At 40.0% G+C, this 27,694-nt stretch overlaps 2 protein-coding genes across 4 annotated transcripts in view; both read right to left on the bottom strand.

The window, feature by feature from the left end:
- The window catches only part of phlpp2 (PH domain and leucine rich repeat protein phosphatase 2), a 37,733-nt gene extending 34,360 nt beyond the window's left edge, over positions 1 to 3,373 (bottom strand). The window contains exons 1-2 of one of the 3 annotated variants that reach the window (XM_085376251.1): positions 3,158 to 3,373; positions 1,157 to 1,440 (exon numbers count right to left, since the gene is read on the bottom strand). In XM_085376251.1, the coding sequence (XP_085232377.1) occupies positions 1,157 to 1,440; positions 3,158 to 3,370 (497 nt within the window). In that variant the 5' untranslated portion in view covers positions 3,371 to 3,373. Of the gene's footprint in view, positions 1 to 1,156; positions 1,441 to 3,157 lie in introns of those variants that run through there. The other 2 variants (XM_085376328.1, XM_085376176.1) reach the window with 2 other exon arrangements.
- Positions 3,374 to 7,686: 4,313 nt separating this feature from the next.
- ap1g1 (adaptor related protein complex 1 subunit gamma 1) lies at positions 7,687 to 27,652 on the bottom strand. The gene is made up of 23 exons (XM_085375938.1): positions 27,560 to 27,652; positions 20,404 to 20,607; positions 20,178 to 20,302; positions 19,798 to 19,939; positions 19,519 to 19,615; positions 18,474 to 18,550; positions 16,236 to 16,331; positions 15,405 to 15,485; positions 15,220 to 15,318; positions 15,085 to 15,140; positions 14,878 to 14,991; positions 14,637 to 14,777; positions 14,157 to 14,211; positions 13,926 to 14,048; positions 13,642 to 13,731; positions 13,419 to 13,543; positions 12,986 to 13,090; positions 12,691 to 12,832; positions 12,335 to 12,461; positions 11,824 to 11,928; positions 11,490 to 11,650; positions 10,476 to 10,574; positions 7,687 to 10,362 (listed from the first exon to the last, which is right to left on the bottom strand). The coding sequence occupies exons 2-23, from the start codon at positions 20,602 to 20,604 to the stop codon at positions 10,261 to 10,263; spliced, it is 2,463 nt and encodes an 820-aa protein (XP_085232064.1). The 5' UTR covers positions 20,605 to 20,607; positions 27,560 to 27,652; the 3' UTR covers positions 7,687 to 10,260.
- Positions 27,653 to 27,694: the final 42 nt, after the last annotated feature.

The raw sequence follows: 27,694 nt of genomic DNA, 5'->3' as shown, positions 1-27,694 counted from the left end.
ACAAACATTACTGGAGTTCATATGCACATAATACATTTAACTTGTCTTTACCGTATGTGCTGCCAGTTTGTACAATTTATGTTTTTTTAAATTATTTATGCAGTTCTCCTAACTCGCCATTATCCTGTTTTTCTTTTCTTTTCTTTTTGGAAGTTGAAGACTTTAATATTACATTTAAATCCACTCAGTCATACTCACTGGCAGACCAGACTGCTTTACTGCTGGAGTATAAACTGAACCAACAGGGCCCATCCACAGGCTTACCAAAAGCCTTTCATTTATTACCACTCTGCATCCGTCTCCAGTGCCTGCAGCTCTCAGTCAGCAAAGATATAAAGACATTGTTTCATATGCTACTATTGGCTAACAGCATGTGAGGTGATTTCCGACCTCCAGTCATGTTTCCAGCATAATCTCTGCAGCACATCTGTGGCACCATCTCCCACCAGTTATTGCTTACTAACACAATCATTCACAACTCTTTGCTCTAAATGCATCTGTTGGCACTTTGCTGGTTCCCCACATTTTTTATAAGATTTTGCTCTTTCTTATTCATTTAAAAAAATTGAACAGACAGAAGCGCTCAGACAGAATGAGCCATAACTCATTCAGGCTTAAGCTGTACAGCTGAGCTCTCGTTTTAGGCTCCTTTATGTCTTCACGTAGGTTTTCCAAGGGAAGCAAACAAGGAACTGAATTCTTCCTGGTCACGGACTAGTGAACCAGCTTTTCATCCTTTCACAGATCATCAATTACTATTTCGGTCTACGCATGTCTTGTACAGTGGTGAGAGGCGTAGAGACATGTTCCCTGAGCGTATCCTTGGTGGGGAGCTGTGGGAGTGCGGGATGATAGGGCAACTGCAGCAAGTGCTCAGTGGTGTGTTTACCTTCTTTGCATTAACTGAGGATGAGATTGTATTATACATTTTTAGCAAGCTCCCATTTCACGTGCTTATATTTGCATAATTCTTCTTGTGCTTTGATTTGTCTCTTATTTTCTTAACATGATTAATTGGTATTTATTTAATGAAGCTGTTGGATGCCTGATGCATGTGTTGGCCCCATCTTGAGTAGCTGATGTGGACTGAACTCTCTTTACTCTGCAGTTGCTGAATGCAACTTTGTCACCATGATTCGACATGATGTAAATTTACCTCACTAGGTCTCCGTGCAGTTGAACGTAAAGTGCGTGTCCTTTCTTCTGAGCGCACAGCTCCTCCACTGTGGTACTGGTGGAGCAGAGCACCAACTGCAGGTCTGTCTGAGGGGTGGAGGAGGCCTGTGTGCCAGAGGCAGGTGGCTGAGGGTCTACTGTTCCCCCATACAGACACACACAGCCCCGCTGGGTGTCCCCTTTCAGCCAGTCCCGCTCTCGTGATCCAAACCTGGTTTTTCTCGTCACGCAGCTTCGACTCCCGTTCCGCTTCATGTTGCGCTGCTAACACAGAAAAACACAGAATATTAGTCTTTCTCACACACAGATTGTAATCAAAAACATAGCATGAAAGCCAAAGGGCATCTGAGGAAACAGAGAGTGGTTCAAGATGAACTACACACTCTCCCAGACGTGCTGGGGGTTTAATCCAGCCACAAATCAATTTGCACTGGTAGTTACCAATTGGATAATCTTCATAGAAATGTTCGCTCTTCCCTAAACTAAAGTCAACCATTAAAGTTTATTCGTTCGCATTGAGGGTGGACGGTGTGACTGCTGAAGAGAAACCACAGCACCATTATTTTCACTAATCGCCCGTGATGACATTAGCCGGATGTGGAGTAGCCTAATGTTACTCTTAAACAGACATCAATGAAGAATAATCCTCTCCTGAACGATAAAATATCAGTAACAGCAGTTCTTGGTGAGGCTGGAGTTTATCACGTGGGATGCATTTAGATCTAATCAGTACAAAGAAACATATCAAAGGTCTGGAGAGCATCCGTTCTGGTGACAAACAGGTATCATTGCTGTTGTTTTTAAATGATGTCATCTTCAGCCTGCACTGGCTTCCATGTTCGATAAGCCTGAGAGTAAAAAGTGTGATAACTGATCGTTTTTGGTTGGGTTTTTGAACAGCATTGGCCACAGTTTCTCAGTATTTGGTACTGTTACTCAATAACTGATTTAATGACTGATTTCCTGTTAAAATAACGGTAATTTTATCTTGATTAATCTGATGAATTACTTGGCAAATCCTCTCATTTAATGCCCAACAGACGGCTTAATTTGTTTCTTTTCTTAGACTCTTTCTTTACGGTAACAAAGTCGCATCCTATATAAGCCTCTATTCTCAAGGTCAAGAATAAACATCCACACAATGGATCATACCTGGAGCAGCATTGCTCCAGAGGTTAGAGAGCTAAGGCTGTGATCAGGCGAACGGTTGATTTAAACGAAGAGGTCACAGAGAAAGTAAAGTGCAGATGTCTTCTTTGTCCGCAGCTGTGAAGGTGTGTCTGATGAAGCTGTGGAATCACCCCACTGGACTACAGATGTCCTGGGCACCTCCCCAGTATGGATGTGTGTCACTGTGGGAATGTGACTGAACAAGCTGTCCGGACTCAGAAGGAAGTACCTCTACTTTAATCTATATCTGAGACCTATAACTGTGAAAAGAATTCACTTACTCACCTTTCTGTATTGATGCTGACAGGCAGGTAGAAACTAATGCTCTGGGTGCAAACATCAAGGTGTTTAATACTTATTACCTATTTCATTGCAAATCCTCAAATACCTCTTTTAAATATAATAAACGTTTAATACTCACAGTCTAAATGAAATACCAGAGCTGAGGTTCTCTGTATGTACGCGCGTGTCTCTTGCTTTGGGGACTTGCGTGTCATTACTCATCATGTCTTCCCCTAAAAATTTCTAAGAAAACTGTTCAGCAGCGGGCCTGGGTATATGCGAGCTATGAGTGCCTGTAGTGTGTGGTCTGCCGCTGTTACCGGCTCCGGTGCATTCCTGACTGCCTCGGATCAATTATCAATTAGACGCGATATCACAGCATTTACATAACACTGCTGGGAAGGATGCGCGCGTATCCGTGGATGCACTTTGCCCTGTTCCGAGCACCTACTGCGATGTAACCACCTTGACATGACAGTTGTCGATCACTTTAAATCCCCCCCGGCTGCTCCCTCTGGTTATGACCTGCCTTTAGCACTCGGATCCCCGTCGCAGCGTGAGCTCCGGGACCACTGCGGCTGCCGCGACCCGCAGTCTGGTTCAGCCCCGCCTGGTGGACCACCGTGTCCGGCTGCCTGTCTATGCAAGCCCCGTTATCTCCGACATCACCTCCTCTCTTGATGCCCGTTCGGACGTTGGTCGCAGCGACCTCCGCGTTATTGTCCTCGTCCTCCATCGCCATGTGTGATCCCTTTTAACGGCGACAAAAAGCAAGCGATGTCCCGGCGCGCGACTTGTAAATTCCCACGGAGAGGTGAAAATTCATCCTGTGTCGGTGCAGCGACGCCATATCCGACTCATCTGACTGCTGTCAGATAGGCCCCGGAGAGCTGATCAATAAACATGAAATGGGCGGGCTCAGGGTATTTATTATTCAGCAGCCAATAGGCCTTTCTGAAGGGGATGCTTCATAATAATGATGAGGCAAGTTTTCCCACTTGATGCAGTCATAAAAACACGAGAGGTGTTTGCAGGGCGTGTCATTAAGCGTTAACCCTCTGCTGCACCTATTCAATGAGAGGGGAGAAAGAAAGGCTCTTATTAGTCTGTGGATAAAACTTTTTTTTTCATTATCGTTAAGTAAATAGGGAGAAAATGTTTAAAAATGCATTTATCTGTTGGGTGTGTCAGACATGGGTTCATGTTTTTGTAGTGTCTCGTGATGGGTTTACAGTCTGTGTTTAAAAGCAGTTGTTCTGAGCTGTGTCACAAACATTACGGTTTTTGCGCGTGACTTTGGGTGTGACCGGCCTGTCGCTCTGTGACTGCTGGGATATCCTGCATCTCCCCCGCGACCCTGAATTGGGTAAGTGGAAAAGGTTGATTTGATGGATGGGTGGGTTTAGATTGAACCTTATCACACATAGCTATTGAGGTTTCCTGAATATCCACAGCACATCGTTAACGTTTGCTGGCATTCATTTTTGCACAGCGTTAAGCTCCAGTCACAGCATTTTAATCTTACTGAGGTCTGAACTTTACTGGATCATTGCAACACCTTGATTCTTTTCTTTTTCAGCCCTTCTGCTGTACATTCACTGCTGTGCTGCCATGTTGCATGACCCAGTTTTAGCAAAGCTTTGGCCGCCAGACCGATAGCCTTGTAGTTGACTCTAGAATACTGTGGCATTGAGAGGAATTGACTAAATCTCTGTCAGCAGGTTACCCGGGTCCTGCAACTACAGAACATGCCCGGATCATCATCCCTCCACCGCCGTGCTTGATATTTGATGAGAGGTGTTTGTGCTGATATGTTGCATCTGTTTTTCACCAAACACTGCACTGTGCATTATAACCACACACTTTTGTTCAGATGCAACTTTGCAAATCTAAAGTGTGGCGTCATGCCCTCCTTAAAGAGAAGAGGCTTTCTCTTCTGTGATGAACTACTGTCCTGGACTTCATCATTTATCATGCTGACTGAGGCAGGTAGAGTCTGAGATGCTGGTCTTGGGTTTTTTTTTGTTTGTTTTTGTTTTACAATTTCCCTGAGCATCACAGAGTCTGACTTTCGAGTGAATTTGAAGTGATACACATTCCTGGCAAGACTGTAGCATCGTCACACACCTGAATGTTCCAGATCACACTGATCAAATGCTAGCAGCACCTGCCTGCTACTTACACTCTTAATTCCTATGGAGGGAGTAACTGTGCATTTAGATTTTCATTAGGCAGCCTGGAGTCCTGTGAAAACCCTTTCACGTGACTAAATCGTGAGTGAAAAGTACCCAGTCAACAAGGAGAAAATTTCTGAAAACCGGAAACAAAACAAGGCTTCTCTTCAGACACATTTTTATTATTTTTTTTACAGTTAAAGTCATTTCTAAAGCAAATAACCTGATCTTCTTGTCTTACTATATGAACCTAAGAAATGATGATAGATAAATGACTCCCATACCTTTTTAGATTGCTCTTTGACACCTTTATGATCATTTCACTTGATTGCAATCATTTAGAAACTGTGCAGTAGACGCTTCATTTTGGCCAGAGGGTTTGAGTAAGCAATTTACTCAAGGGGCCACAAATCCAAGTGTTATATGCTGACTAATCTAGAACTTCAATTCTGAATGCCTTACAATTTACTTTTCATTTTGTAGAACTCCCTCACAATAAGGCACAAATGCCAGGATCCTGAAACATTAGAAACATACCTTTTGGCGCTTTCTTAAATCTCCCCTCTATATCATAAAGGTCAGTTTAATTTTATCCCAGGTCCAGTCATGGTTATTAAATGCCGATTAAAAACAGATACATAGCACTCACAGATCCACTCATACTTTGAGTCGATATTAACAGCACAAAACATTTTTAAAATCTAGGTGATTATAATAGCAATAAACTCATTTCTATTTATATCTCATTATCCCAGTTTTCAACATTTGATAAACAGGACATAAAACAATTAGAAATGATCCATCCTTGGTATAAATATTAAATGAATAATTTAAGCCCAGCATTTCTTTTCAGTAGACTCTTACACACAAGACCCCAAAGCACAAAAGAAAACTACCGTAGCTCGTGTAGATTTTTGACTTTTTATTCGCTTGATCATTTTCTCCAACCCAAAGACAATACACAGCATAAATTGAAAATATCCCATTTAATAGTTTACAACTCTTCATCTTTAGTCATCCTTTTATATTTTCAGTCTGACATTCACACTCACCTTGAAGCCACAGAACTGTGATAACAGTTCATACGAGTCAAAAGTGAACCTCATGCCTTCACCCTCCCCCCACTAATCAGATACAGTTTTGTTTTCAGTCAGGGCAGGTCAGGAGTTCGGGTGTGTGCGTGTACAGATTTGGTTTTCAAAATACAGCAGATGCATTTTTTTTTTTTTTTTTTTTTTTAATTCAACAGGGGAAGTTCATGAACGTGGTGGCAATTCAGACGCTTTCCCAAGCCCTTTGCACACTGAATTCACCCCAACAACAACAAAAAAAAAAAAAATCCAAAAAACAAAACGAACAAAAAAAGCAATAATCAATAAACCAAATAACAGATGCTTTAAAAACATCGAGAGCAATGTGAGCACTATTTCAACAACTCCTTATTGTACATGTTAGTACTGACCCATGAAGGTGGTGTGACAGATTTGTATAATTGGAACTTTTCTAGCACTTCAAAAAGAGTCTTAGATCGAGAGTAGAAATGGTGTTATTTACACTGGTTTTCACATGCAGCTCAGAAGCTGAAAGCAATTGCAGCCACAAATCATGTCCTATGTAGACAGAAGACATGTCGCACACCATCACATCCTCTCGGGCATGACTCTTTCTTTCTCTCTCTCTCACACACACACACACACACACACACACACACACACACACACACACACACACACACACACACACACACACACACACACACCTCTGATGAGTACTTGATTCCATTTCTTCTCTTCCTTTTACAGTTACAGTGTCCAAAGCACTTATGTTGGGTTCATTTCCATTTGTAGGTTTTAAACAGCATGAATGACTGAATCATCAAAATAAACCATCTAATGTGACGGACAAGGGTACATACTGGTTGAGTAAGACAATACAAACAACACAAAAACATTCAGGAACAGTAGGAGTATCAAACTTCCTTTCCCATCCCTTCAGCCTTCCATTTTGCACAGCTCCCCCTTGTGGTTATTAGCCAGCTACACAGGCTTTTTCCCCTCTGCCCCAGTTTTGTTTTAGTTCTTCAACAGCAGAAATGGATTAAAAACAAAATTATAAAGACTCAGACAAAAAGAATCCACCCACTGCTGTTCATCATGTCCTGCCTTGATTTACAGCCACTTAAAGTCTGGTTTAGAATAGCAAGGACCCAGATCGTTTTCTCTTTAACTGGTATATTGGAGATCACAAAGCGTTTACTGAAAGTTGTGCCATGCTATAATGGACTAAAAAAAGGACCCAAAAGAAAGCACTGTGTTGTTCTGAATACAGCGAGCGCACAAAATATCCATCGTGGTGAGCTGAAAAACCCCTTTGTGTGGCACTGATAAGGGCCTTGACTGTTTGGGAAGATGCAAAAACAAAAAGACAACCAGGCAGCTAAGAGAGATCACACACCAGAATAATGAAGAAAGAGGGGGGGGGCTTCATTTCACAAAACAATTTGCAGATTGAAAAGCGTTTAATAGAGGTGAATTGTCAAAGAGTGCACATAAGGCCAGAAGGAAGAGCAGCTTCTTGGTAAATAAGCCGCTGCTCTTCCACAGGAAGCCACGGGTACATGAGGTGTTTGAGGGGCAGAGAAGCAGATGGAGCAGGGTGCCATTTCTGCTGCTGCCTCTGTGCAGCACTGTGCTTAGTTTTCTCAGTAGTACATCACCCATACAACATCTGTTAGGACAGATTTAACCCTTTTTTCCCCCAACATCCAAAAAAAAAAAAAAGGAACCCCATCATGTGGCCCAATGACTCAAAGTATCATCGTAAAAGAAAAGACGACATCATGAATGAAGCATGACAAATAGTAAATCATCAGCATGTCAATTGCATCCTTCTTAAGATTCTTTTTGTACATATATGCATACAATTATACTTTCTAGCTAATCTTTTTAAGTCTTCATGTGGGTTTTATTTAATCTGATCAGCGTTCGTTTTACAACTATATACAATGTACAGGCAGCAGATCAAATACCTTTTACAATGAATGAGTGATGATACAGGGAAGTCTTAATAGACTAATGTTGACTAGATCTATTTAGACAATATACATTGTGAATAATTGGAATTTTCTTTTAGAAAATGGCATCTAAAAAAAAGGATGAAAGATAGTACAAGAGACAAAAATTGTAAAAGCCCTCAATATGTACAGAAAAAAAGCCAATATAGCATTTGTCAACAACAGAAAAGAAGAAAAAAAGTTAAACTGAAATTATTTTCTCCATATACACATATCATAGCTCAAAAATATTTCCAAAGCTAATAGTCTCTCTGATTTGGTCACAGAAGTTAGAAGACAGTGAAGCATAGTGAAAATAATTACACAGCCTGATGAAGATATCAGCACAGCATCGTCACAGGGCTGCTAAGGTTAAGTAATGAGATGCACAAACTACTGTTAGTTTCTCTCATGCAGATGCTCCCCCTGGATTCTAACTCGTGACTAAGCAAGATGTCAATCTACTGCCACTGAAGGTTAACAGAAAGAAAGAGCATTGTGAGGTATTAAGGTTACCGTCCCCAACAGCATGGTCAGAATTCTGATTTGGAGAGGACGAGAGCAAAGAAATCATACTCCAATCATCAAACAAACAGTCACCAAAGAAGAACCTGTCCCAGTATGTGATTCAAAGTCACATTTTAATTTTTGTTGACTTAAAAGGGGGCGTTGTAGTGATATTTGTACATTAATAGTTTGCAAAAAACACCTGAAACCTCGATGCCAGCTTAAGAAAAGTTTACATCTATTAGCTGCCATTATCTTTGTTTTTGTTTGTTTAGTCATCATCATCCATCAGGTATTTTAATGGGGGGGGGGGGGGGGGGGGGGGAATCTGCCACACTGTAAAGAAACAACCAAGAAGATTAAAATACATATGTGTCAAAACTAGAAAAACATTACTGCTGACATCCTCGTGAGCTCATGAGACTGATTTGGGGGTGACTGATTTTTAACTCGTCATTAGACTAAGCAGTGAAAAGGCTAAATCAAATCAAGTGACATACCCATTCTAATCCACCGGGACCATTTACCCCCTCAGATTGAAAACAGGACCATCACACAAGCAGACTTACAAACAAAGCTCATACAGAACTCAATAAATTCAGGGGCTTTTATCTAGCTAAGTCAGAAAGGCACATCACTTTGATATCAGGCATAAATTAAGTCAAATTACTGCAGAGATAAACAGACTTTCACACAAATAGTGCCAGTAAGATGAGCATCCCCATCAAAGAAGACATGAAAAAAAAGAATTAAGGGGAAATAAAAGCATTCAGTGCATGTAACTACATTCATAACAAGCTTAATTTACATGTATGTGCATGGTGACCACGTTCAACCAGGGTAAATAAATCTGAAATGTAACTCATCTAGACTCGGGACACAGATGCAGGAAGAGTTTAAAAACACAAACTTATTATCAGATCAATTTTTAGGCCTGGATTATATCCACTCTAACGAATGAACACCCTCAGACGAAGCAAAGCAATGAACAGTTGAATGTTTTACGTTGATCTAAAAGCTGCTGCTTTACTACAGATGAGATAAGAGCTGAGTAGGTTCTATGAAATTAGCCACAGGTGATCAAAGTGAGCATCTTGGATCTGTTTGTTCTTAATGTGACAAACTAACGCAGACGATTCCCTATAGAAACATAGGATAAAGAGGCCTACAGTCAGAGTCGGAAAAGACGAAGTCCAGGTGTGATTGTGATCCTAACGATGCTCAAACATGCTTTAAGCAAATTAATGTAATTCAAAATGAATACAACTCTGACAAGTTATATCACTCATGATGTGGCGGATCAAAAACGAGGTTACCCAACAAGTGTGTGACTGCACTGAATAGACCTTTCAAAGCTTTTTTTTTTCCTGCTGCCTTTGTAGGATTGAAGGTTCATAGGTAAAACACCCAAATGCAAAGCCAATCATAAGTATCAAGGGAGCAGGGTTTCCACCTGCAAGTCCAAATAAAACTATGGTTACTGCAGTGCTTATTAGTGGGCAACACTTTTCTTCTACAGTGACTAGAGAAGTAAAGTGTACCACAGTGAATGGTGTGCGTGTGTGCTTTTGTGGGTGATGTCGGTGCCAGGCAAAGGGTGTGTGTGAGAGAAACATACTAATCAAAGAGATCAGGAAACCAATTAAGAAAAACAAATAAGAAAAGTTCATTGATTGATATGTTTACCCAATTATTCGTGTGATGTCAATAGTCAATAGGGTCTTCGTAACATCTGCATTTTTCTCCTGTATTCAATGCTTTGCTGCTCCCCATGCAACTTGAGGGCAGCTGTCTGCACTGATGTCACGGGGGGCCGTTGGAAGAAAGGTGGGAGGTGAAAGGAAAATCGTTTTCATAGTTCCCTTGCTTGGGGCTTTTGAGAGCAACAGGAGCAGCTCATCACTGCCAGGACTGAGGGGGGAAGTTATTAACCTCAGCCAGGTCTTGCACAGCCGAGCCTTTGTGGGTGTACGTCAGCTTGATCCTCATTCGTAGTTGTTGCTGAAATTTGGGAGGGGTGGATGGATTTATAAAAAAGGAAACTCCTCATGAGGACAAAAAGAAAAAACAAAAACAAATATGTATTCATTACAATCTGAGAAAAAGAAACTCACCTTCTGTGGGTTGAGTACTCTGATGACCTGTGTGACAGTTCCCTGGTTAAGTGTTGGGACGACATTACTGCTAGGGGAAAGGAGCTGCAGCTGGAATGTCTGACAAACAGAGAGGGGACGGCGAGTTAGATGAAAATTTAATGATACCACAGAAGAATTGGGGTCATAAGAGCAGCTTAAAATACGGACACTAGACAGCAACTGATCGATGGTCACTCGAAGCCACTCATCACCACTTTATCAAATTTATTCATTAGATAAAATGACTGTAAAATATTCCATGGCACATATGCAAGGTGGGTGGTCAACTTACACCCACTAGGCCCCCCCTTTGCAGTATGCGGGCAGAAACCCTGGTTTTATTTAAATCAACATAACCGGATATTACTTTAAGACTACAAAAACAAGAGCGCATAGTGAGACTTCACTTAAATTACACTCATAGGAACGTCAACATTAGAATATAAAAACTGTACATTTCCCCATGAAACTAACAGTATTGTTTTAAAAGCCCATTACTATGGAAAAATACTATTTGAAGAGTTGAGAAGTTTGAAGATAAATCAGGTAAACAAGAGACCACAGGGCAGTTACTAAAGATCCAGTAACAGCAACAGTTACCACAACATAAATATTAATTAAAGTACTAACAGCAATGTGTCATGTGATCTGAAAAAAATAAGCATTCCTGCATTAAATAATAATTAAACACAACTAGTTGAGAGTACTGCGGATAACAGAGAAAAACAGCATACCAAAGACACTGCAAGTCTATTAATAATTAATTCCCACTAGCACTGACTGCTCAGTGTTTCCAGCTTACAGATCCAATATTTACAACATTCATGCAGGTTCAGCCTACAGAACAAGCACATTATTGGCACTGTGAGTTACTGAATAAGCCTAATGTCAGTGGAAACCCATTTACATAATGGAGCTAAATGAAAACGAACACTGTCGTGATTAGGAATTAACTACACTTTCGTCACATAATACCCGTGTTGGGCTGCTCACCTTTGGTACTGCAGCCTGAAAAACAAAATCGGTCATGTCTGCTTCTGTCGAGTTGGATGCGTGGATAGTGATAACCGCGATGTTGGGGTTGGGGTTAGCTCTCTCAAATGTAAAGTCTATTTTCAGGCCATTCTTGTTGTACGCCGTCATAGGAGGGATACCTATACAGAGAGGAGCAGATGATTAAAAAATGTAGATGTTACAGTACTAACGCTTCACAGGTTGGGTAAGTCCAGAAAAAAAAAAATGACCAAGTGCTGTATTATGTAAGGATTGTGTCATAAAATTGTGTATATGTGGCAGTGGATGGTCAAGGTGAGAAACATACTCTCACCTGCAGCTGCAATGTCATTAAAGAGGGGCGGTGAGGTGAGGCCATCCAAGAGGAAAGCGGGTTGGGAAGAGGGCACTGAGGTTGCAGGAGCAGGGGCTGGACCGCCTGGGAAGGAGGAAGCAACATACGAGGGTTTAAGAGGACATGGACACAGAATGATGATATGCAGAGATTACTGATGTGTCATTTTCAAGGGGTTTAAGGGGGCATTGCAGCATTACTGAGCATGTGTTGTGTTCAGAATTAACATGATTATTATTATTATCCAGTCACACAATCACAGAAAAATCATAACTTTAGAAACATAGCTGGAATAAAAGTGGCAAGTGAGAATGCTGATATACATGGTCCAACATTTTGGGTATCTGCTTTACTTTTCAAGTACTGCTGTAATCACTGCAAGTGCAATTTCTAGTTCATTAAACAAAAAGTCAAACTCAAGTTTTATAGCAGGCTCTTAAAAAAATAAATAAATAAAAGGTGTAATAAATGTGTAAACAGAGTACTCTACCACTAAGTGAGAGGTCACCCAGTAGATCAAGCAGCTCTCCTCCTGCTGAAGCTGGCTTAGTGGGCACCGTGGTCTGAATTACCGGCACCACATCGTTACCACCCAGCAAGTCTAATAAATCATTAGCCTGTGGAATGGGGACAAGACATTAACATGATAAGTACATGTATACCATTTTTAATGATACTACAAAAATAAAATACTCATCAACAGACTTAAATGAAGCTGGTTCTAAATTCAATAAAAATATGGTTTCTTAAAGAAACTTAAGACAAATAGATCTATCCTGTTAATTGTTCATTTGACTACAGACGTGTGTTTTTCGTGATAATATAAAGGCTGAAAACAGTTCTTACCTGGTTGGTTGGCTGGGTGACGGGTGGTGGATGTTTTGCTTCCACAACAGACGGCTCAGCCTCCCCATTAGTCTGTACAATCTCTGTGGGGCCATTAGAAGCAGTTTTCTCCATAATGGGCATTCGCTCTAAGAGAGCTGGCCTATTGTCAGGGAACAAACAAGGACAAAAGACAGACCAAACTCAACCACTTGAGCTTTTTTTTTTTCCCTTTTCTTTCCCCGCCCTTAAATCTACTCAGTGCTACAATGTGCCCGTCACAGATATGAGTAATTTCCTAGTAAAGTAGTTTCACCTCATATGGTCGTATTTCTTGAAAAGCGCATTGTACTCCACAGCTCTCTGCTGAAGCTCCACATCGATGCTACTGCCATATATCGAGACCACCTTCTTGATTCGACTGAAACAAAAAGTGAAGGTAGAGCTGGTTATTACACAAACTTTATTTCTTACTTCATTTTATTATTATTTTCAAAACATGGATTGTTTTTCAAACACACTCGAGCTTAAAAAGTGAGACACAAGTGCTTTATGTATTATGACGCTATGTCTTGTTATTTCTTATTACCAATAATAAACACTCATATATTTAGGGCCCACTGAAAACCCCTTCAAACTGTCTCAAAGGAAATGCTGCACTGAATAACACATGTAACCATCTTAAGATCATGTGACAGTAAGTCAAAAGAAAGACTTAGCCACTGTAAGTTTAAAAAGCCATTACTCACTTTACACTAGTGAAGCGAGTAGACAGCTTCATGATAGCTGTAAGGGCGTAACCCCGGGTCACAGGTGTGGACAGGTTGGACACCAGGAGGCCTTCCAGCACGTCCAGAACCTCATCCTCAGTCACCTTTGTTCAAAAAGAAAAGAGGAAAACAGAAAATCTCATGAGCAGGTTATATCATCTTAAATCTTGTTTTTGTATATGCTCTTGAGATGTTTGTGTACCTGGATTGGCTCCTCCTCTTCACACTGCCCAGACACAAGCAGGTCCCCATACTCTCCTATGCACCAGGATGCTACCTGCACTAGAGGTTGCTACACAACACAGAAATAGAAATCACCCTCTCACACTAGTTTGAAATACCAAAGTTTTGTTATGTAATACATTCTATTAATGTATGCTACAAAAAATTAATAAATAAAAAATATGGAGACATCACAAATCTAAGCATGACCCAAACAAGAAATGCTGCGAGAACTTGCAGGTTGCTACAAACACGGAGACGAACCTGTGAGATGTCATCCAGCAGAGCTTTGTAAAGTCTCTGTACTGTGTAGGCGTGCATCTCCACGCTGTTTGTGATGAGCTGGATGAGGTTAGGAACGGAGTCGTCTCGCACGTAGCTCCCTGCCTGGAAGGATGAGCAGAAACATCAATGAGAAACGCGAACAAACTACTAGTGAACTAAACAACAATCAAAGGACTTTTTAGGGATTAGAGTTTTGTGTATTTTACTTACGGTTGTCAGGACTCTCATAATGGTGTCTATGTGCCATCTTTTTGAAGGAGCATATCTGTAAGATAAACAATACACCCATTAGGCCCAGCAATGGACTAAAAATGTAAATGTATTAAATTCAGAAGAGCGTCGACTGCTAGGAGATAAATGCTGTCAGAGAATAAAGGTGTCAACAAAGTCTGTCAGACGATGGATCACTCATTGTATCATCATACAGCATTTCTGTGCTGGCCATAAAAAGAAAGATATATACTAGATTTTCTAATTCATATAGATACATTTAACTTGTACCAAGTAGTACCAAACCAGAACCTTTCATGCTTAAAGTACAGAAAACACACACAAAAAAAGAGAAAGTGAAACCCAGAAAACTTTAACAACCTTGAACATGACAAGGTCAGCCAGCATGTGTTTTACACTTCAACAAAGTAGCAGTGGCTAAACTTGTAAAGTGTGGTGAAGTCTGTATCAGTGTCATACTTCTCAGCAGCTAGAAACACTCCTGATGCACAGTCTGCTTTGAATTCAGGGTCACAGGAGTCCAGGAAGTAGAGCAGCTCTTTCATCATGCCTCTAATGTTGTTGCCGTTCACAAGCGCAAAGCTCAGTTCCATTGCACGTCTACACAGTAATGAAAAACAGACGAGGGTCAGAAAAAAAAAAGGCAAAAAACCCCCAAAACAGCATGACATGTTAAGTTATGTGTAGCACCGTGAATCACCTCTTGATGGACACGTCCAGGTCTTTTAAACAATCCACAATGGTGCTCCGATGTCTCTGCACTGCATTGTGGTCCGTTTGTACGGTCTTTAGTAGAGATGTCAATGCCACATATCTGAAGTTGATTAAAGAAATGTCGACAGGTTTTAATCAAACTTTAGATAAAATCGATGGCTTCAAGGTGAAATACTCCAGGCAATTTATTTACCTTATATTTTTGTCATTGTTAAGAAGGAAGCGACCTAATATGTTAATGGCCAAGACCTGTAAGAAAGAAACAAGCATTCAGATGAGTTAAAATTTTCAAAAAGATTCTCATAACCTTTTCCTAAAATGAACTCACCCTCAGTCCACTTTCAGACTTGATGTCCATTATAGTCAGTACAGTCTCGTACAGGATTGCATTGCCTACATTTTTACTCGTCTCTGTGTTTGTAGCAACCTGCAAGTATACAGACCGTGGATTTGTCAGAACAACACTTAATATGTGAGGACTTAAATCTAAGCAATATTTTTTCCAATTCCAACCTGCGCAAGAATGTCATTCATTGCTTCACTGGAGTCGTCATCACCCTTGCCTAAAATTCGCAGTAGTCTCAATATCCGCACCTAAGAAAAAGAAGAAGCAGCAGTCCTGTCAAATGTGATTTACTTTATTGTTACTCACAAGCCGCTCCTTGCTTGCTGCCATTTGCTCTCAACAGCCAATCATTGGCAGCAACTCAATGCATCTGTGGTCAAGACAACCTGCTGAAATTCATACCAAGTGTGAGAATGAGGAAGAAATAACTATAAACCTGCTTGCTGGTGCCAGCCAGGCAGAGTATTTTAGCAACTGCTCTACTCAGATTTCCCCACACAAACTTCCCAAGGATTTACAGAGAAAGATTTTTTTAAAACTGAAAATCCAGTGAGCTACAATTCTCTAGGTAAAAACGTCTTGCTGATACCAGAGTTCAGAGGAGAATGGCCAGACATGTCAGGCAACAGTAATTCAAATAACCACTTGTTTCAGATACCAAGTACACCAATGACCTCTGAATATGTCAAACCTTGAAGCAGATGGGCTACAGAAGCAAGACAAAGACAAACAAAAAAACAAAAACAAACACAAAAAAAAAACACCAGGGGAGGGAATCCTAACAGGATTCCCTCATTTTTGCTGGCCACGCCCATCCCTTTATGACCACACTCACGTTGTTGAATATGTCCAATGAAGAATTAAGACAGTTCTGAAGTCAAAAGAGCTCCAACCTGATACTAGCCAGGTGTACCTAATAAAGAGTGCAGTGAGTCTAAATTCTAATGATGGTTAACTGTTGTACCGGGTAATTGTATAATGAAAAAAGTGAGATTTACCTGCAGGAAAGGGTCACTTATGCCTGACACATCATGCTCAGGAGAGTATCCAGACATTATTAGGTTCTTCAGGATTCTCACCAACTGTGGAACAAGCTACAAAAAACAAAAACGAGAAGAGGTGTCACAATATTTTGTTAAACTCTCTGAAATATGATTCTTTCAATCATTAATGTGTGTAACACTACTATTAATGTTTGAAGTTAACGATTTCTCAGTTAAAGCAGCAAGTTCTTATGCAATGCAAAAGGGGTTGGGATTCTTGTTTATTGATGCAGAGCAATATGGTTAAAACGTGTGTGACTAATTGAGATTGTGAAATCAAAAACTTGACTGTACAAATGTATTGGGTTAGAACATCTGGCTTCGAGAGAAAAAGAAACTCTGCATACACACTGCTATGATTTTGAGCATGGCTAAGCAAAGAGTAGTAGCACTAGTTTAAATTAATTCTAACATAAAGTGCATTAAAGCAGGAAACTTCCCATCACATTAATATCATCTATCCTACATAGTTTCAGTTTTTCAGGGCTTTAAAAACAAACAAAAAACAACTGGCCATCAAAGCATGACAGTTTGGGAAATAGTTTGGCATCTTACACAGCACTAAATCAGAAAACTGGGTACCATTTTCAACCATGCCTATTAGTGTAATAGGGATGGGATACATTTACTTTTGTGTTTCACTGGAGGGAAGCCAGAACTTAAATTGATGTGCAGGAAGAACTAAAATTTGTGCAAGAGGCAAAAAACTGCTTCACAGGGAAACTCGAAATTAGCACTACACGGGCAGCTTACAACACCAACTGTACAGTGATAGCCAAAACCAACAGAGGCGGTTAAGCCAACTTCAAGTCGGCAGACAGCAAAGTTAACTAGCAGTAGCTGGCTCTCCTGACTTGGTGTTCTTAGTAAGGTGAAGAGCATAAGAACTGAGGGCTGACTGTGATGACAGTTTGGTATCACTGATCTGCCGTGAATAAAGGTATCTTCAGCCAGGACATGTGGCGGTGTGATATCCCATACTTTGTGTGTTTTACCTCATTCGTATCCTTTAAGGAACAGAAGTTATATAGACAAAAATTTGTTTAGCAGTACAGTGCATGCAAGCCCAGTTGTTGTATATTCTTAAAAATTAAGGTGAGAAGCTTGCAGCATGTAAATAACAGTTAACAGTTCTGAGATGACAGAAGAACTTTTTGCTTTCCAATTTTATTTTCATGCTGCTTTGCTACATCAAGCTTTCCAGGCCATTTCACTTGACAAGATCTTTTTTTGCAGAAGGTACGACAAGAAAAAAGCAAATCCAAATCAGAGTAGGATATTAAAAGGAAATTTTAAATAGAAGACTGAGTTTGTCCTTAACATGACATCCCAGTGCAACTTTTGCCAAACTCTTTCTCAAAAGTCAAAAATAGCTAAGAAAGTTACTGATGTCACAAAATAAGCTTCCAAGCCTTTTCACAGTGATATTTAGTGAAAACATTGTTCACTGGTGACAACACCCGTGGCAATTACGTGGAAACACACCAACCTGACTGCCTCTAAATAGACACTGATCAAATGAGTGGCTTATTTGGAAAAAAAATTCAAAAACATTCAAAACAATAGTGAGAAATGTATCTGACAAATGGACCAAGAACTCTTTATAAGATTCAAAAACACCGACAGTAATGATCACCGTACAAGTTAAAGAAATTAAAAGATTTCTAAATTAAAACACAACATGACATTACTGAACACAAATCTGATTACATTTGAGGTGACTGTGAGGAGTGATTACTATTTACAGCATGCACCAGCTATGAGATCAGAATGTACTCTTACCTTCTCATTCTAACACAATGCAGGAATTGTAACAAAGACAAATGACAGAAAAAATATGAGGTAGATGTTAGGGAGGGGAAAACTGGAAATCATTCACTTTCAGAGAGCTTAAAAATAATGTTCAGATCATGAGCATGAGGAGTGAGGTCTCTGGCATAGTTTTGTTACACCTAGAGAGGGAAAGGTACAGTTGGTAGCAGTTGAAATACAAGAGGAAAAGACAGTGGTAGGAGATAAAAAGACTAAGACATACTCTGAATGTCGAGGAAACCTCTCAAACAGTTAAAATGCTTATCTAGCTTAGCTACAACAAAAGAAAAAGTGTAGGCAAAGGAAGAATGAAATGTGACGTAGGCCTTAAGACAAGTGCATAAGTAACTTCTTTAAGGTCCTTTAAAAAATAATCTGTACCTTTCTGAAGTGGGCCAGCATGTCAGGACTTCTTTCACACATCTCAGTGAGGAGGACAACTGATGTATGGAGAACACCTGGGGGACCAAACGATGACAGGATGACACCACTTTCAAGGAAAATGCTAGCGTGAGTTGTTTTGCTCTATGAATCACCCATTTGTTACTACAAAAAACAAAACAAATCAGTATTTAAACACTTTGATGGACAGTGAGCAGTCACACAGAGACTCAAGTCAGAAAAATATGCCATATATGGTAACTGTAACAGGTGACAGCACCATGCCTCTGACTTGAATATATCCAACAGGCTAATCATTCCCTTGTGACCTTATATTATTGCTACAAGGCTGAAAACTAATCTTAAGGACATCAGTGGAAAGCAGTGGCAGCTGTGTTTTCAAGCCACACAGTTGTAAATATGTCACATTATAAAAATAAATGTTGAAAGTTAGAAACTTGGTCACATTATCGATTTGACTGGGTGCTGGCAACATTCAGACACATGGTCTGTTAACGATATGCATGATTGTGGTTGCATAGGAAAGTCCACAGTACCAATACCTGACATTGCTTTGTGTATGTAGAAATCTATCTTGCAATACAGAGCAGTAACTTATAAAATAAAAATACAACTGCATAATGAGAAGCAAACATTACTGCACTGCCACAAAATGTTAATAACAACTTATTTTATCTGTCCTCGGGATTCCCATACACTTGTTTGCCATACACCTACGGGTCATTTTTGACCCGAGGACAACACAAGGGTTAGAAAAACAACAACAACAACAAAAAAAGCCAAAACAACTTTTCCTTTGATATATCCTCTGTATGCTATAACACACAAGCCCCTGGAGTATCTGACAGACTCATTAATTCCACCACCCTCTGCAAAGGACGACAGAGAAAGGGCATCAGCTGCCCAGCTGTTATGAACAGACCAATATGAGTGGCAGGAAAGAGGACACACTCCGTTTTTGTGCAGGACAACCGCATTTCCCCATGAGCCAGCAACTGCATCCTGACAAACCATTTACACTTACCGTGGTTCTTCTCGCTCAGCAGGTTTTTTGTTGCTGGAAGGAACATTTCCATGAGTTCTGGGACCTTCCTGATGACATGTACGGCGCACAATGCCGCCTGTAGACAAATATACAAATATTTAAATAAGATATGCTGAAGCCGTTCACACAATCTCTCCTTTTTTTTTTAAGTGTTGGGTGTGGTGTTAAGTGCTCAGCACACATACCTACCTTTCACCCCCAACACATTATTAAAGTAGTAGTAGTAGATAATTAAAACATGACAAGAGTAAAGCTCACCTTTTTCCTTAAGTAGGAGTTGGACGTTTTAAGCAGCTTCTCGACCTCTCCTGCCAGGTCACGACACATTTCTGAAGAACCCATGCAGCCTAAAGTACACAACGCCAGGCCCTGGACATACTGTGTGCTGTGATTCAAATCACTGGTGTGGGAGAAGAGAGTCAAATAAGTCACGGAAACAAAGAGTCACTTTATATGCTATACCAGAGAGGAGCATATGAATACTTCACAATCTTATGAAGACTATGAAGAAGTCGATGAAGAAGGTTTTCAACTGTGTTCAGGGGACCATAAACTCATATTTTAAGTACTGGACTAAAAATTTTTTTTTTTTTTAAATTTAAGTGTGCATGTCTTAACCCAGTGTAGCCTCCACTTACTTCTTAATGCAATTTGTCATTAGGAGATGGACATCCTGCCTCTCGTCCAAAAGCAGCATAGCTCCCAAATAACCTATTCGTTTGTCAGTGAACTTCTGGGATGCAATCAGCTTCAGACACTCCAACTAAAAGGAAAAAAACCGCATCATCAAACTATTCAGAGGTGCAAACTTAAAACTCCTTTGTATACATACTGCCCCCCCCCCCCCAACATAACCAAACATACCTGTCCAAAGTGCGCTGGGTAGCCCAACATGTGCATATAAAGCAACTTTGCGACATTTCTGCAACGGTACGTATTGTCTTCCTCTCTAAAGGACGAGCGGATAGCAGCACACTCTTTCTGGATCATCTCACGCTCCTCTGCCTGGGTCCGTGCTGTCCGGATAGTCCGGATCAGCTCCCGCAGTCTGATCGGAGCTGGCATTCTCTGGAAAACACAAAGAAAGGAAACCAGTTGGCATCAGGACAGACTTCACTAATGGAGAAAAGCTACAATTCTGAAATTTAAGACAAATATAGAACTCTCCAGTCTGCAGCATGGTATGTCACTTTTTTTACCTAAAATATGACAACGTATACTAGAAACCAAGAAAGGGTTTTAGCTGCTGTGCATGTAGGCAGAAATGTAGGTTTTACAGGTACCAATCAACAGTCTAGACTTCACTTCCTAAAATGTTCGCTGAAACTACAATCATAAATTTTACTTGGGTAGCAAGAATAACAAAAGGATTTTATGTTTTTAGGAATAAAAAGTATTTGTCAGTTTTCCAGTAAAACAGACTAATTAAAAAAAATCCATGTTGTGTAAGATTTGACTTTAGGTGGAAACTGTCTCTTTTGTTTAGATCTTTTAAAAAAAATAAAAGTGCAAAGGCAAAGAAGAAATGGTGAAATTCAATCCTTGCACACAGAAGCTTCTAAGCAAACACAAGCTACAGAAAGATGTTTAAATATTTATGAAGGCACATGCTTGCTTGAAAATCAACTTTTATGTGTTTGCATCTACCAATTACCCGAAACTACACTTTACCAAAACAGATCCAAGAGCTACAAAGATGAAAACATGAATTGCAAACTGCATGTTAAATGAACTCTTCGATGAGGCAAATCTAGCACTAATATGAATATTACAAGAAAGCTGTGAGCCAATGCAACAAACCTCGGGGAAGCTTTTGCCATCCTCTAGAGGAAACTCACCCGGATATTATCCATACTTTATCAAGTCTACTTTCATTTTATACAAGCACAGAACACCGTTTCGTTGGCAGGGTCTGAGATTTTTTTAACATGTTAGGAGAGAGCTATTCCGGTCTGTACCAGTGAGTAAATTATCTTAAATGACCGGGGTTTAATGATTACTACAGCACAGAGACTGAGAGCAAAGTCAGTTAAATTTATTTAATATGCAGCCCAGCAAATGTCAGGTTGTTGGAGCAGACGGGAGGCTTGCAAAATATGCTCAGCCAAATTGAATTTAACACAATAACATTTTAGAGAATATTTAAGTTAAAAACCAAGTTTTTAACTAGGTTTATTCAGGTAATTTAACTAATGACCACACATTTCTAACATCCACCTTAATTTTAACTGTCAAATAAACTGGAAAGTTATTAATTGTGGTGTTTTACTGAGCAATAGGTACATTTTGTCTCCCATCTAATGGAAAGCTTTTATGTAGTAGGATGCAGGACATAATTAAGCTGCTACTGCAACAGAAATTATGGTAATTACTTGATGAGCAAAGCCATAACTCTATCCAACTCCAGCTATGCAGTGCTGAAGTGGGAACATAATGCACTCTGACATATGAACCAGAGCAAAGAGCTGATGGCCTAGCAGATCCACAACATTTTTCAGGAACAATCTCACGTATTGGTTGTGTTGCACACAAACAGTGACTTCGCCACAGTTCCATACAATTTATACCAGCACTGAGGGCATGAGTAATGCAATATTCCACATACAATACGTGTTGCCAGAGGCATGCACTGAGGCACCACTCCTGTTTTTCAGACATAACCTTCACATCAGCACTGGTTCAGGAGAAGTTGTCAAAATCTGGAAAAAAGAAATCTGAGTTTTTCCTTCTTTTGCTCCAAAGTTTTTTTCAAGACAAACTCATTTTCCTCACGGTCTCTTTGAAAGCCTCATTCAAACTGATACAACATTTCCCTCAGTATAATCTGTAAACAAACTTCTGTACAGATACAATATTATACTAAAAAAAACAAACAAACAAACAAACAAAAAACCCACATGATCGTAAATTCGTGTTTTCAACCCTGAAGCTACAGAAACAGAGGTGCATGACCGGCCAAAACACAAAAGGACGGTTCGCGCCAGCAGATGACGTCACTTTTGGTGTGCACCGCTGTTGCAGAAGGTGAGAACAGCAAGTTTAATGAGCCTGTCAGTCCTCTAAATGTGCGACTGCATCGATTAGTGCTTTATAAAATAATGTCTACGACCTTAACCGAGTAGCATACAGTAAAAAGATGGTTAGAAGTCACAGGCTTTCCTTGGTTTTATTGTCTAGATCAGCGATTCCCAAAGTGTGGACCAGGGACCGCTGCTAGGCTGTGAAGGCACTGCAGGTGGACTGCAGTATAAGTAAGTGAATTAATTTAAGTTGCACTTAAGTTTGTGTCCAAGTGGTAGGTTTGTCACACATTGGCCTGCATATGACTGGTTAGCATTACCAATTTACAGCCAACACCCTTTCGCTTGTTTTTGAAGATTTGAGATCGGCTGGTTTTTAAGTGGGCCACAGCACTCTTGACTTTGGAAATAGCCGATCTTGATAAGCACAAGGATTTTAATAACATTCACAAAACAAAAATGATTATATTTTTGTTTCATAAACAATCTCATACTAGCAGGAAAAAAAGAAGTTTTATAAAACAGTGACACACAGTAATTTAACATATTTTTTTATTCATTTTGTAGTCAAGAGAGAATTTATCCCTCAGAGGCAATTACTGCTGTCACGATAAATATTTGCTTTTGAGTTTTTGACTTTTGTCCTCCTCAAACATCTTAATGAACCATAAGTGACACTGTATGAAACAAGAAAAACAGATCAACCGTGTGGCTCTATTAAATCATTACACGAACACATAATGAAATCAAGCCTCTGATTTATCCACAACAGCTCTGTCATGTCTTATGGAAATCATATGTTGTCAGTGTAACAAGAAATGTACAATCTCTGACTGTTTAGAACAGGCTTTTATGTAACCAAATACAAACTTTACATCTGTCTACAATATACCTGATTACATTGGCCAGTATTCAGCAGAAGCTAGATTTTTTTCATCTGAATGAATAAAGAGGGGCGGAAAAAACTCCTTAACATTTCGTTATTAACGCTAACACTTGTGGGATCAAAGGAAATCCTCTGAAATTATGCCAGTCTGAAGGAAATAAGGACACACACACACACACACACACACACACACACACACACACACACACACACACACGAGGAATGAGAACATCCTTTGCTGAGTAAGGTGGTGGCTTGTGGACAATCTAAGAATTCACTTTGATCAAAGAAGAATAGGAAGGGTGGTCAGGCAAGGCCACACTTTAATAAAGCCAGAGACTTACTGTTCATCTTAACACCGTTTAAATTACCTGCACTGAATGGACCCAGTGTTGGGCTCCATTAATCATGGCTCCCCGACTCTTGCTGTGCTCATAATCAAATGTGTACACATTAAAGAACGTAAATCCAGCCACTGCTGAGAGCTGATTAAATTACAGTTTCACATTCTTGCAGTTGCAAAACAGCAGCACATTCTTCTACAAACAAAATATCAATTTTAATTGCAAATTACTGACATTGCCTTCAGATGAACAGTGTAGTTTGCCTTCTCATCCACAGATGAATGTGAAACTGCGGTGGGGAAGCAAGCTTGTTCAACACTTGTCGAGCGACAGCTTTTAGTTCACTTTATTGTTCCTCACTACAAAGACCAAATTTTGTAAAATTGTTTCTGTTCTTATCAAAGGTTTTTGGCCTTAAATGAGTTTCGGGAGGCTTAATTCACTAAACAACACTTTGTTTTTTCCTTTACCAAATAACCAGAAATAACAAGAAAATGGAGCAACTTCTATTTTGTAAGGCAACAACCCCTCAAAGGCCCATTTCGAGCTAGGATAAACCCTGATAATATTTATATACAAGAAGAACAGCTGTTATACTGCATCCAGATTGCTTTGGACATTTTTACACTCCTCAGACCATATAAAAGCCTAACACTATGAGTTATCGCATGCATCTGCTGACATGTTTTGCATACACTGAAACATTCATAGAAGAGCTAACCCAAATCTGTTTTCAAAGAGCCTGACAACCAGCAACAGGTTAAAAAGCACGTAACACTTCCCATTTACCACAGGGAGCAGTCACCCTGTCGAGACACAAAGAACCACTTTTTTTTTTTTTTTTTGTGGTTTTAGATTATATTCCTAAATGCCACAAGCACTGTATGGGTAGAAATAGAAAGCATGATGTAACATCCATTTATGCTGTCTTTTTTCCCTTTTTTAAAGAACTGCACATTTAAAGTAGACAAAAAGGTCAGACAGCTCCAAAAAGAACCATATACAGAGCTGTGACTGGCAAACTTTGGCAGACTGCATAGGGTTTTTGTTTTTTTTCTTCCTCTCACCATTCAGCTAGACATCAAGACGTTCTAAATTAAATAATACCAACACAGACTATTCTACTGCTTCTTTTATAACCAACTATAGATGCTCGGCTTTACAGAGCTACAAATAACTAAACACTGAAGTTCAAACGTGAGTATCAGCTTTGACATGGATTACATTTACACCTTGGTTCCTATGTGCACATTCAAATGTTGAGTACCGTACTTGTGTATGGGGAAGAAGCACTCGTAATAGTCAAAATATTCTGTCGGGTGTTTTACATGTACTCACTCCAGACCTTTATGGTTTTCCAGATTTTGTTTTCCTCTCTTAGCAAACATGCAGAGATCAGACAGATCAAAAAGCCTGCCGATTTCTACATCTATGTGCAACTGCAAATAGTCATTTTACTGTTGCAGCTACCACGCCTTTCTTCTACCACTTAAAAAATCTTAACCTGCTGAAGACAACACTGAAAATAGAGAAATTGCTTTTTTTTGACTGAGGATCAAAAGAGCCATCAAAGAGCCAATAATGAGATCAACTTTAAGTTCAGAGACTCTGAAGGTACACAGGAGATCTACAAAGGTCTGTGTGTGCCTTCACCATCAGTTGGAGTCAGTTAAGCTAAGCACTTCTTAATTTAGCTTTGTCAGCCTGCAAATTGACAAAGCCTGCTGGAAACTAGCCCTGCTTAGAACGGGTCTTTGGTAAGCTTTTCCTGCTCAAAACTAATCAGAGGCAAAATGTGCAACAACCCCAATGCTAAAATGAGGAGGAAAAAAGACAAAATAACAAATGGCATTTACAGTACCTTATTTATCACTAAGTTTGTGCGGCTATTTACTTAGGGTAAAACCATAAAGACTAATCAGTTTCTGTCCAAACAAGATACAGAGACAGTGCTAACTCACTCAGTACTTAGGTTGGCCAAATGACATTGATGTGGAGTCAAAATGAATCCTAAACTGGAAACCAAACCAAAAGATCTTAAATAGCCCTGAGGCAAAGCCTGGAGCTATCTGATTTCACATTGTGTGGGGCACTGATATGCAGACACAGTGATCATGTTAAGTTGTTTCAGTGCTGTGTGATTAATGCACGCTAACCCTGCTTATAATGCACCTGCTCGAGTGCATTTTATGCATGGCATCACTGCCATTAGAGGTAAAGGTTAAATGTTTTTAATTAAGGTCATAACTGCATGTTTCAAGCACAACATTATGCGCCGTTCTATAATAATGCATCCTGGCTATTCCTTTGCTACAACTAAATATGACTTTTTATCATTAACTCTCACCTAACTACAGCTAATAACAATAATAATAATCTACCCCATATAACAGACAATACATGTGAACAGAAAAGGTAATGCAGGACAACATACTGCATATTTAGTTTTATAAAGTGAAGCCAGTAGGAACTGAATATGGCTGGAATCTACAGTACTGCGTGTGACTTGACTGTGAGGAAAGTAAAATTATACATTTAACAGGTTGATTTTCATTAGGCCTTCAAACGTATCAGTACAGTTGGTCCGGAATCCCTCGAAAGCCCACGTCAAGCATACAGATAAAGTAAACTGCGCGTCAAAGGCGTTGCAATACACTTGGCTTGTAGTTTATCAAGACTGGTTTTGTGTGTCGGTGCCACAAACAGTGGACCTGAAGAGCTTACTTCGACCTAAGCTTGTGGAGGCGTAATTTACAGCTCCTGTCAAAACCCGTAGAGAAATCACCCATACTGTACGTCACCTCATTTGCTCACTTCCTACTTGCACCTGACTTCCTTAACACTTACATGTAAAGTGATCCTGGAAAATGAATTAAACTCGGACGTTGATAACGCAGTTATAAAAACAAAAAAGCGCGTGTCTAGGTATTTCCTTCTCATTTAACAGCTTGTCAACACTAATTAACCATCTCACGAAACTGGACAAAAACCCAAGTCCACGTCCTCAGAACACCAAGCTAGCTATCGTTAGCTTCCTTGGTATTTCAATTAAACGCTAACTTATGGATTAAACGCTTACAGTTGGTTACATATTAGGAAAGTCTAACTGTATTAATAACCACGCCGTGAAGTGTCACATGTTTAATATGACTTAGAAAACGCAAATCACACCTCTGAAGAGCCAGCTAACAACTAGCTAATTTAGTAGCATCTTAAAAGGGCAAGATATCATGATGACACTACAGGAGTAGCTTCATCTTAGCTGGCGCTGTATTACATTAAAGTTTACATCATCAGCTATATACAATCAGAGGCAGGCCATTACACCTGGCTCTGATCGCCGATTGATCAGGACATAATGCAGTTTAGGCCTTCTTGAGGCATTTGGATTATCAAGCTAACGTAGCCACCTGACCATTAGCTTGCTTCTTCATTACCTTAACCGAATACTCTCTGAATTAAATGCAACTTGTGCCCGCTAGTTAGAAAGACAGGAAATAATACATTGTCACTGCGCGTTGCCTTGATGACTTTGATTTAGTGGACACAGCATACTGCTGAGCTACACATCCCTAGTGCAGCAAGACTATAACTATGCTAAACATGCTAGCTAACTTAGCACAGCCCCGGTGCACTAAGGGCTGCGACTTCCTATGCAGCGCCACAGTGACAGTTGTCAACGTAAATACAGTCAAACCGCGGACAACTACTCACAGGCAAAGCCATTTTCCCAAATTTATGCCGACATATTGTTGCTAGGATGTACTTACTAGCCGTAATGATGCCAGAAAATGACTGGAATCGTCTCTATTAGCAATGGAGGGAGGAACACACTAGACATGCAAAATGGTGGCTACTCCAGCCTCAGCACATCTACCGCAGGCGGAGGGTTACACTGACAGATC

This window comes from Diplotaxodon limnothrissa, linkage group LG1 (assembly GCF_057381915.1).
Source record: "Diplotaxodon limnothrissa isolate DT_005_m linkage group LG1, D_limnothrissa_male_GT1.1, whole genome shotgun sequence".
Classification (NCBI taxonomy): domain Eukaryota; kingdom Metazoa; phylum Chordata; class Actinopteri; order Cichliformes; family Cichlidae; genus Diplotaxodon; species Diplotaxodon limnothrissa.
The sequence above is the reverse complement of the archived record's forward strand: the minus strand, read 5'-3'. Positions and strand labels throughout refer to the sequence as shown.